General features: G+C 34.5%; 1 protein-coding gene across 1 annotated transcript; it reads right to left on the bottom strand.

Annotated features, from left to right (window-relative positions):
• Nucleotides 1-1,506: 1,506 nt before the first annotated feature.
• Nucleotides 1,507-7,476, bottom strand: LOC142644456 (protein neprosin-like). The gene is made up of 5 exons (XM_075819067.1): nt 7,375-7,476; nt 2,732-2,893; nt 2,593-2,646; nt 2,320-2,478; nt 1,507-1,878 (listed from the first exon to the last, which is right to left on the bottom strand). Exons 1-5 carry the CDS (start codon nt 7,474-7,476, stop codon nt 1,507-1,509), a joined length of 849 nt encoding a protein of 282 aa, XP_075675182.1.
• Between the last annotated feature and the right edge of the window lie 3,250 nt (nt 7,477-10,726).

Here is a 10,726-nt window from a genome sequence, read left to right as displayed (position 1 = left end):
CAATCTACATTTTTTATCCTCTCATTTTTTTTTTCAATCAAATAAAAGATTTTTCTATCCCACCATTTCTATAATAAATAAATAAATTATTAGAATTTCTCTCATTGCTAAGCTTCTCTCTCTCTCTCTCTCCCTCTCTCTCTCTCTCTCTCTCTCTCTCTCTCTCTATGAGTTTTGGTATCCCTCTCACCCTCTTTGCATTTGAAAATTGAAATATATTGAAATTTTAAATTTCACATTTTAATTAAAAGATATTGCATTGTATAAATGCCTTGGCATGTCTATCACTCATTCACTCTCTTCACCCATCCAAGTAAGTAATTGGAATGGGCAGCTCAAATTGTCATTGTTAATATATTTTAATATATAGTTATGTTAATTTATTTAGTAGAAGTTGTAGCTATTGGCTACAACCAACTTTGTAGCGAAATTTTCTCCTTCTATATATATGGTAGACATGCATGATGAAATCCAGTAATATTTTCCCTTATTTTTGTGGTAGATATTTGGCACTTTGAAACAGTTTCCCTCTCACGATCTCTAGGCATTGATGGGTGAGAACAGAGCCTTGTAGAATTTTCCTTCGGCATATGCACTGTCCATGCAATGACCATGAAGAATTCCTCTCCCAATTCCTGACTTGCCATCATTTATAGTTCCAGAGATATATTCTATGAGCTAATTTTCTAGCTAATTCATTCCATTCCTGACCGGTACAAACTGAAATGGGTTTCTAGAAAAGTTTTGATACTTACAGTTTTCTTCACATCATACCTTCTTCAATTTCTTCTCTCCCTCTTTGTCTCTCTCTTTCTTTCTTTGGGCATTTCTTCTAGTCTGGGCTCATAAAGAAAATGTTCACAAAGAAACCCAAGAATAATGGCTTCTCCACAGTTTCACACCTTCCCACTTTTTATTTAACCAAAGTTATAAAATGGTTTGTCTGCCACTTTTTTAGTTTCTTTTTTTTTTTTTTTTTAATTTCATGAAAATCGTTTACTATTCTTTTCTTTTAGATTTTTGACTGCTCCTATTTAGTTTTGATTTTTTATAGGATAGTGAAATGGGCTAGGCATTAGCTTAAAATAATTTGAACATGCATAAAAATGAGTAAAAATTTGAAATATAATTAAATATATTAATTTATACAATACAAGTTTTTTAATATATATTTATAATATTGCAAAATTGCGGTTATCCCAAAATGGTATACCAGTACTAATCGGTATCGAAATATTTCATTCTCCTATTCAAACCAAAACAATTTCATGTATGGCTTTTACTCCCTTCGTTTAGAGTCCACCAATATATAACATCTAATCAATACAATAGAATGCATAACACAGAATGAAAGACTAGGTTTTTTAAATAATAAACAAAGTATGCTAAATCAAACACATTTATATAAATAATAATAATGATCATGGCTTTACACGGAATAAGAAACAACATACCATTGTCAATTAATACTTGATTTTGACCCGATCAATTAGTAAAAGTACGCTTCTAATTACCACATCTACCACCTGGCCCTCCGAAAAAGAAATCATAACCCCAATATGGACTCCCAGAATAGTGAAGATCATCAATAGCATAACATGGATCCAAAAATATTTCTAATTCTGTATCTGCTGGAATTTGTGGTTCTAATTTTGTTTTCAAGTATTTCATGTCTCTGAAGTAGGCCGCATGATTGTAGACATGATCTGGTTTATGACCACTACCCATCGGGGGGTTGACTCCAGTCGTTCCAGGATTGGTAAATGCTCCCCATCCCACACTTGAAGCTCCATCAATATCAACTAAATCTTTTGGCCAATACCCCACAAATTTTAATTTATTGCTAAGCATAACCCACCAATGCCCAGATATTTCTTCCTGTGCAGTAAAAAAATTGAAGGGGTATAAGATATAGAATCACTCTCTTGGGGATCAAATAATATGTAGAATTCAACCAAACTCTACTCGTGAAATTCAGTTGTATTTATTACCAATTTTTTATGAGGTAAAATGAAATACATTGATGTCGATGAAAGAAATGAATTCAATTATAGTCCGTTTTCAATGTCATTTTTGTTGATTTTTAGTGTCCGCTTCTAATAATGATTCTTTATCATTAGACCAAGGCACTAGAAAGGAATTAAACCTTAGATCTCTTACTCAACCATTATAAATTTTACCAGTTGAGCTAACTAGCTAGAACCTACTATAATACATCAAATTGAATAAATACAGCAATACTACATGTTGTTATCCTCAAATAATGTATTAAAAAAATATTAATTTGATAATTTTTCAAAATCTTCTTTGTTGCCTTACCTGAAAGATCATGATCGGTATTTCATCCAGTGGATATCGATTTACATTATAGTTATTTCCTGTTGTAAGAAAAGATCCTGGATGATACGTGGTGTCAAATTGTACAAACCCTGGGCAATACGTGTTGAAGCATCCATCCCTGATATCTTTAATTTGAGCCTAGAAAGGAAAATGAAAAAGAATAAAGGATGAATACATAGCTATTTTTTTTAAGAACAGGAACAATAGATGATGGTTGTACTAACAGGAAATTTTGTTTCAAAGCTAACTTACAGTCCAATATACAAATAGATGATGTTTGGAATCGTTATTGAAAGATCGGGAGACCTGCAGGGAGCAAAATAAGTGGAAGGAGTGTGACTGTTATAAATTCAAATGATTTAAGAAGAGGATGATGATTTAAATGCATTACCATAGACCCAGCAGCCATATATACAACTTCATTATAAATAGTATTTGTGACCCAAACGTTAGTCGCGCTAGCTTGATCTTTTGTCACACTTATGTTGTACATGGAAAAGTACCCTGAAACACCATGATATGTTTGTGTATTTTTTGTATTAACATTGACAACCTGAGTCACACAAACATATAATAACAGTTAATACAAATGGTTTTACAAACATTCTGTGGCATAAATTCTACAAATACACAGGGATGAGTTTATTTACATGGTTTGTGGGTGGTGCCGTAGCGTCAACGTTGCTGAGGGTTTTGCGGAAATCATTTGAAAATTTTCTTGCCATTAGTAAATCATCCTTTGTAGTTCTTTTTATAGGAACTGTTCCATAAGGGCATGATTTCCTTCTTGACTCTTTTGGTAAAGGTTTTGCCTTAGCAAATAATTTTTTTATCTCCTTAGGATATGATAATGGTTTCCTCTGCATATGTTTTTTGTAGCCGAAAATGTGAAAGCTCTCAAGAATATAGATACCATAGAATAATATATTGCAGTAATGAATGGCCGTTGTATTTTAGATTTGAAAGGATATATGGAAGGAAAATCTACGTACCTGAACGACATGATTCTTGAGCAAAGGATGATCAAGTGAGGGTTGCTTATCAATATCTATGCAGTCAATTATTTGCCCATTCTCCTGCTTTTAGAGAGAGAGAGAGAGAGAGAGAGAGAGAGAGAGAGAGAGAGAGAGAGAGAGAGAGAGAGAGAGAGAGAGAGAGAGAGAGAGAGAGAGAGAGTCAAATGCTTGTTGATTATAAATATAGTGTCATATGTCCTAAATTATTTATTTTTAGAGAGTTTTATTTCTTAATTTTGGAGTTAGATGTGAGACTGCATCATAAATATTCATTCAATATGAGTTAATGAATACAAAAACCAAAGAGTTTAGAATTAATAAATTCTAAAAAAAGTAAGAAAAAACAACATAAAAAATTAAGAATTAATAATAAAAAAATATAGACAATTTATATTTTCTACCTAATAATATTCTTACAAGATTTTTTTTTTGAAAGAGTTTCAACCTATGGCGTCTACTCCTGATAATAACTCTTTATTATCAGACCAAGACACCAATCAGTTTTTGGTGTAAGCGGGGATTGAACCCCAGATCTCTTATACAACTATCAGAGACTTTACCAGTAGAGCTAACTGGAACCCATATTCTTACAAGATTTTAAGAGTTATCAAAATATAAGAATACTATATATCAATAGTATTTAAATTATATATGTAGGAATTATACTATATGCCTTAATGCATATTTTTTAAGTATATCTAGGTATATGCATGGAGTTACGTACAAACTAGTGCATATAATATATGAGTGATACCCAAACTTTGTGAATTAAATTAAATAAGTATATGTCATCTAAGCATGTGCTAAATCCCATGTTGGGGTTTCAGTAGCTCAAATTGAACTATATATTTATTAACAAGGAACCAAGATTGTAATTTGACACGTTCTTTTTAAGTATAGCGCAATGAAAATATGTCTAACGTTTCCTCTTTCCATTACGACATATTTAATTATAGGCTAAAATGCAAATTACAACCTCTAAGTTTGTTGTTAGAAAAATTAATTATTCAGATGAAAAAATCTATAAAAATAATAAAAAAATTTTATAGACTTTTTATGTGGGATTTTAAAAAAATTAATTAGTTAATTTCATATTTAATGGAAAATTTTAAACAAAATTGGACAAAAGGATTGAATTGAATAAATTCAAAACTTAGAGGACTCAATTGAACAAAAGTAAGAGTACTAAAATGAATTTCAAGCAAACTAAGAGATTACAATTCTAATTTAGCTTTAATTATATATCTACGTCTGTAGTAGTAGAGAAAGGAGAATTTCTTAGAAACAAAGCATGCTTAAAATTGTAAAATCTAAAAAGTTAAAAAAAAAAAAAAAAAAGAATTAAAGAAAGAAAGAAAGAGATAATGCAATGTCAAAATCAATTGACCTGAAAGGTTTTTTTCGGTGTTTTGTTCAATCTTTGGACTTCCCTTTCCAATTCACTATCATTTTCCTCTGAAATGCTCCTCATCTGGAATTCGCCATAGCTAAAATTTGTTGAATACATACATACTATGACCAACAAAGTGGTTATTTTTGAAATCATGTTTGGATTCAGACTAACCAATAACAGTGCAAAGTTGTGGTGGAAATCATTTCCATGGAATACAATATCCTTTTATGGTGGAAATCATTTCTTCCTATACAGCTAAGATTTACTTTTTGGGTAAAGGTTCCTTTATATTTAGATTAGCCAAAAAAAAAAGGCTCCTTTATATTTAGAATCCTTCATACTTAGAGTTTGTTAGGTTGGATGCAAAACAAGGGAAGTGACAAGATAAGGGAGAAAAAAAAAAAAGATTTTTGAGTTGTTTAGTTAGAAGAGAAAATGGAGAAATTTTGGTGAGATTCAGGTATTTTCTCCTCAAGCTAGCAAAAATGTAATCTCTTTAATTTGGAGAGAACTTTGGTGATTGTGTCGGCTATCACTTCATCCAATTAGAATTACATTTTTGTCCTTATAATAATAATGTTTACAATAACTACCAACCACACATCTTTATCTTCTTCTTGAGAAAAATTCTATAGTATCCCTTCTTTTTGTGAGTACAATGCCTACAAGTAGTCAATCTACTATAACAAGTCAACAAAACATCACCTTTAATGGTTTATCATTGGGTAGTACCACTATCACATATGACCATACCTTTCTCACATTCGATAGTTTCCTTTTTTTTTTTAATGACTGATGATGCACAAAATAGTCAATGAGTCGGTCATCCAGACGCGCAGTGACAAGGTGTGCCTAAAAAATGATAGGTGGAGAAACTACAAAGAATACTGGTGGGGTGCTGGCCAAAGACTCTTCAAAAGCTAAGTTAGTGACTAAGTGATCTCCAATAACTCTAAAAGTGAAAGAGCTAGGTACCTTGGATAAGAGGGGGCTTGGAGCTTATATGGTGATATAGAGCTGACCAAGATCTTGTGAATGTAGCCTTTTTCCTTATAGAGAGAGTATGGAGTTAATCCTTCGAAATCCTCGAGCATAACTTCCCATGTTTGGAGGATAAGAATATGTAAAAAGGATTTTTGTGTGTTGCGTGCAAGTTCTTTCCATTTGGAGATACTGGAGTGGAGGACAAGCAAACAGTGTGGAGTTAAGAATGGAGGATGGTCAGTCAGGGCGAGTTTGCACATGAAGTATCAAACAGGTAAGCATCTGATCGCTGCCATAGGTATCACCAAATGCATGGGAGGCCTAACACTCCCTTGGGTGCCTAATGATTCTCTTAGGCCTAATGCTCCCTTAGTCCTTGACGACTCTAAGATGTTATAAGACAAATTTTAAGATGGTGAAAATATTCTCTATCAATGACATTAGATGGTTCTATTGTCACATTGTGTAGTATAAACATCACATATAACCGTACTTTTTTCACATTCGGTGGTTTCCTTTTTCTTTTATTTTTTACTCACATTGGATAGTACTAACATCACATATGCTCGTAATTTTATCACATTTAGTTCAGTTATTTTTTTCTCACATTGGATAATGTCAACGTCGCATTGGGCAGTACTAACATCACATATGTCCCTATCATTGTCTCATTCAGTGGTTCCCTTATTTTTACTCACATTAGATAGTTCTATTGTCATATTGGACATTACTAACATCACATATGAACGTACTATGTTCAAGTTCAGTAGTTCTTTTATTTTTTAACTCACATTGGATGGTGATAACATCACATTGGACAATACAACATCACACATGGTTGTACCATTGTCACATTCGGTAGTAACCTTATTTTTTACTCACATTGAATAGTTCCAACGTTAGATTGGGTACTATGAACGTCACATATGACCGTATCATAGTTCCCTTAATTTTTTTTTTTTGGTCACGTTGGACGGTTCTAACATTTCATTGGACAGTAGCAATCTCTCATATGATTGTACCATTATCACATTTGGTAGTACCCTTATTTTTTAGTCCCAAATTGGATAGGTCCATAGTCATATTAGATAATGCCAAAATCACATATGACCCATAACATTGTCACATTTAGTGATTTTCTTATTTTTCTAATCACATTGGATGGTGTAAACATTATCACATTGGGTAGTACAAACATAAAAACTTATAATTGTCACATTTGATAGTTCCCTTAGTTTTTTTTAGTCACATTGGATGGTTTCGTAGCCATATTGGATAGTACCAAAATCACATATGATCAAACTATTGTCACATTGGTGATTCCTTTATTTTTTTTACATACACATTACACAGGATAGTGTCAATGTCACATTATGTGGTATCAACATTAGATATGACTATGTCTATATCTAGGGGTGTCCACGTAATGGGCCGGGTCGGTTTTTGACCCAACCCGAACCCGACCCGCCGACGGCGGGTGGACAGAAAAGTGACCCGAAACCAACCACCGACATCAATTGGTCAAGTTGGTTTTGGGTTCGGGTGGAGATCGGGTCGTCGTCGAAGCTACAAAATCATCGCCGGAATCTGCAAATCATCGTTGGAATCTGCAAATCATCGCCGGAATATGTAAAAACTCACCAGATCTGCATCAAAATCGCCGAAATTTACACCAAAATCGCTGAAATCTGCTGGGAATGGCTGGATCTGGCTAAATCTCACCAAATATGGTTGAGAATTCATTGGATCTCTTCGGATTTGAGCATGATTTCGCTGAACTTGTATAAAACCTTCGTCGGGTCGGGTGGCTCGGGTTTTGGAGAAGAAAACCCGCCACTCGACCCACTGGCATCGGGCTTTGGGTGCGGAAACCCGAAACCGACCTACACGAGCGTCGGTTCGGGCTGAGCTCAAGTGGAGATTGGGCGGGTTGGTCGATCCGGCGGGTCACAGTCGGGTCTGGACACCCCTATCTATATCACATTTGGTGGTTGCCTTAATTTTTACTCATATTGGTTGGTGTGAACGTCACATTGGGCAGTACACTGTCACATTTAGTAATTCCCTTATTTTTTACTCACATTAGATGGCCTCAACATTAGATTGGGTAATGCTAACATAACGTATGACTGTACTATTGTGTAGATACCCCATTTCGCAACTCCCATTTAACTTTACTTGCATTGCATATCATCACCATACTATGTCTCAAGGGAAAAATAATATTTTGGTTCCTTAATCTCCAAATACATTTTATGAAATAAATCTAGAAGTCATAACGATCAAAATGAAAATTCATGAGTTTTAATCAAATAATCAAATTAAAAGATATTAAGAAAATAATTTTTAGCGGTAATGTACATTTTCATGAATTAGGTCTTGACCACACATGATTATGATCTCTTAATTCTAATTGGCCTATTTTTAATCTCATTTAAATAAAACGATGTGTCATAATACTATTGGTTAATGATATAGTTCATGGTAAATTGCATGTACCCAATTTAATTAGGAGATAAAGCATTAATTGATTCCATGAAAAAATTGTAAAAATTGATTAATTAAATAATTATTTGATAAATTTTATATATTTGGAATTAATTTGTTGAAATTGAGAACCAAGAAAAAAAAAAAGTTAAAATTTGGAGGACATTAGATCTTAGTTGAAATCAGAAACAAACAAACCCAAGGAAAAGATCCAAGAGGATCTACATCAAGTGTCGATCAGCACTTCAACCAGAACCCCCTAGATTTCCTTCCTTTTTAATCTGGCTTGCTCCCCACTTAGTTTGACTTTGATCCTACATTTTTTTTTTTTTCTTTCAGAAAACCTAATTTTCCCAAGTCCCATATTCCTATAGACTTATCCCTAACTCCATCAAATCCAATATAAATAACCCCATTCATGGACAATTCAAGGCACTCCAAAAATCCTCAGAGCTTCCTAGCAAACTGAGCTCTCTCTCTCTCTCTCTCTCTCTCTCGATTTAGTAGTAGGAAGATGCCTTTAGTGTCTTGGACCTCCTAGTCTCAATTCACTAGTAGAGATCGTTTGAACCTCCTGGTCTAAGGCTACTAACTTCTTACTTATGAATCCCATTCTAGAGTAACTTTCTTACTTGGAGCGCTCAGGAGTGTTAGTGCATGCAGGTAAGGTTTCTAATCCTCTTCCTTTTAATTATGCCCTAGCTTTTTATATTTAAGCATGCTTTATTTTGACGTTCTTATTTAGTTTTTATGTGTTTGGCATGTTAGACTAGGTTTTGCTTAACAGTTTTTATGATTTATATTAGATAATGTGAACATCACATTGGGCAATGCTAATATCACATATAACCGTAACATTGTTACATTCAGTAATTCCTTTATTTTCTACTCATATTGGATAGTGTCAATGTTAGATTGCATAGTACTAACATCACAAGTTCCGGAGATATATTGCATATGAGCTAATTTTCTAGCTAATTCACTCTATTCACAAGCTCACAAAAAATAGGGGTTAAGGCTTAAACTTTCCATACCTTTAGGATCCCCTCCCACATTTGAAGCTCCCCAAATATCAACTAACTCTCTTGGTCAATACCCCACAAATTTTAATTGATTGCTAAGCATAACCCACCAATGCCCAGATGCTTTTTCCTACAACATTTTTATAAAAAAAAATTGAAGGTTACAAGATATAGAATCACTCTCTTGGGGATCAAAACATATGTAGATTTCAACCAAACTCTACTCATGAAATTTAGTTGTATTCATTACCAATTTTGTTAAGGTAATTAAAATGAAATACATTTGATGTCGATGAAAGAAATGAATTTAATTATAATCCATTTTCAATGTCATTCTTGTTGAGTTATACTGCATCAAATTGTCTAAATACAGAACTTTTTTTTTTTTTTTTTGACAGTAAGAGATAGAATTTTATTGAAACAATAGTATTGTGTTACATTACTTCATTTGGACGTTGGCTAAGCATGTATAGCCAATCCAATCAAATACCTAGCATGGGCATGTGTGAAAGCTTAGTTTACAAATATACTTTTTGCAACCCCACTTTGTATTCCTCTATTGACATATTCTTTGGTATTCCTGCAATAATGACAACGCTCCTTGCAAAATGCCGAAGGTTGAGATTGTTTTTTGTCAAACAGGTACCTGTTGCGTGCATTCCAGATAGACCAAGATACTGTAGCCCATACCTCCAATTCTTTTGTCGTAAGGACCACCATCGGTTCTCTCACCCGGATTAAAAAGTCCTCCACTTCAGAGCTACGTTTCTGCATCTTACCCTTTACCAGCGCCCATACATTTCTAGCCAATGGACAACCCCATAGAGCTTGGGCCACGGTGTTGTCATGTTGCTGGCATATTGCACAAGCCAGGTTCAGTGGTACTTTCCTTCGACATAGGTTTGTGCGAGTAGGGAGTATATCGGAGCACGCACGCCATAAAAAATTTCGGACTTTGGGAGGTATATTTAACTTCCATATATAGTTCCACAATCTTCTGTCCTTCTGCGCCAAAAAGTGCTCCACCTGCTCTTGTTGTTTTAGCCTTATGGGAGCTCGATAGGCCGTTTTCACTGAGAATGCACCCTCTTATTTTCTTTCCAAATTAGTCTATCTTGGTTGTTTGTTTCGGTGAGGTTGATAAGCTAAATATTTGTCATAATGGTAGGCATGAACGTGCTGAGAAGTACCTGCGTATGCCACTGCCTAGTGGCTACGTTGAATAGGTCACTCACCCTCAAGTTCTTGTCCGCTTTAGGTCTGAGTTGGGGGAGGGGGGGGTGGGGGTGGTGGTCAGCTATTTTTATGCTTCTCCCATCGCCTACCTTCCACACTGTCGCTGCCCGAATTAATTCCCTTGCCTCCAGTAAGCTCCGCCACACAAAGGACGAATTGTGTCCCAAAGCAGCCTCCATAAATGAACAATTACGGAAGTACCGTGCCTTGTATACTCTGAAAAAAAGTGAGTGGGTATCTTGGGTCAG

The sequence above is a fragment of the Castanea sativa genome, chromosome 7 (assembly GCF_040712315.1).
Source record: "Castanea sativa cultivar Marrone di Chiusa Pesio chromosome 7, ASM4071231v1".
Classification (NCBI taxonomy): domain Eukaryota; kingdom Viridiplantae; phylum Streptophyta; class Magnoliopsida; order Fagales; family Fagaceae; genus Castanea; species Castanea sativa.
The sequence above is the reverse complement of the archived record's forward strand: the minus strand, read 5'-3'. Positions and strand labels throughout refer to the sequence as shown.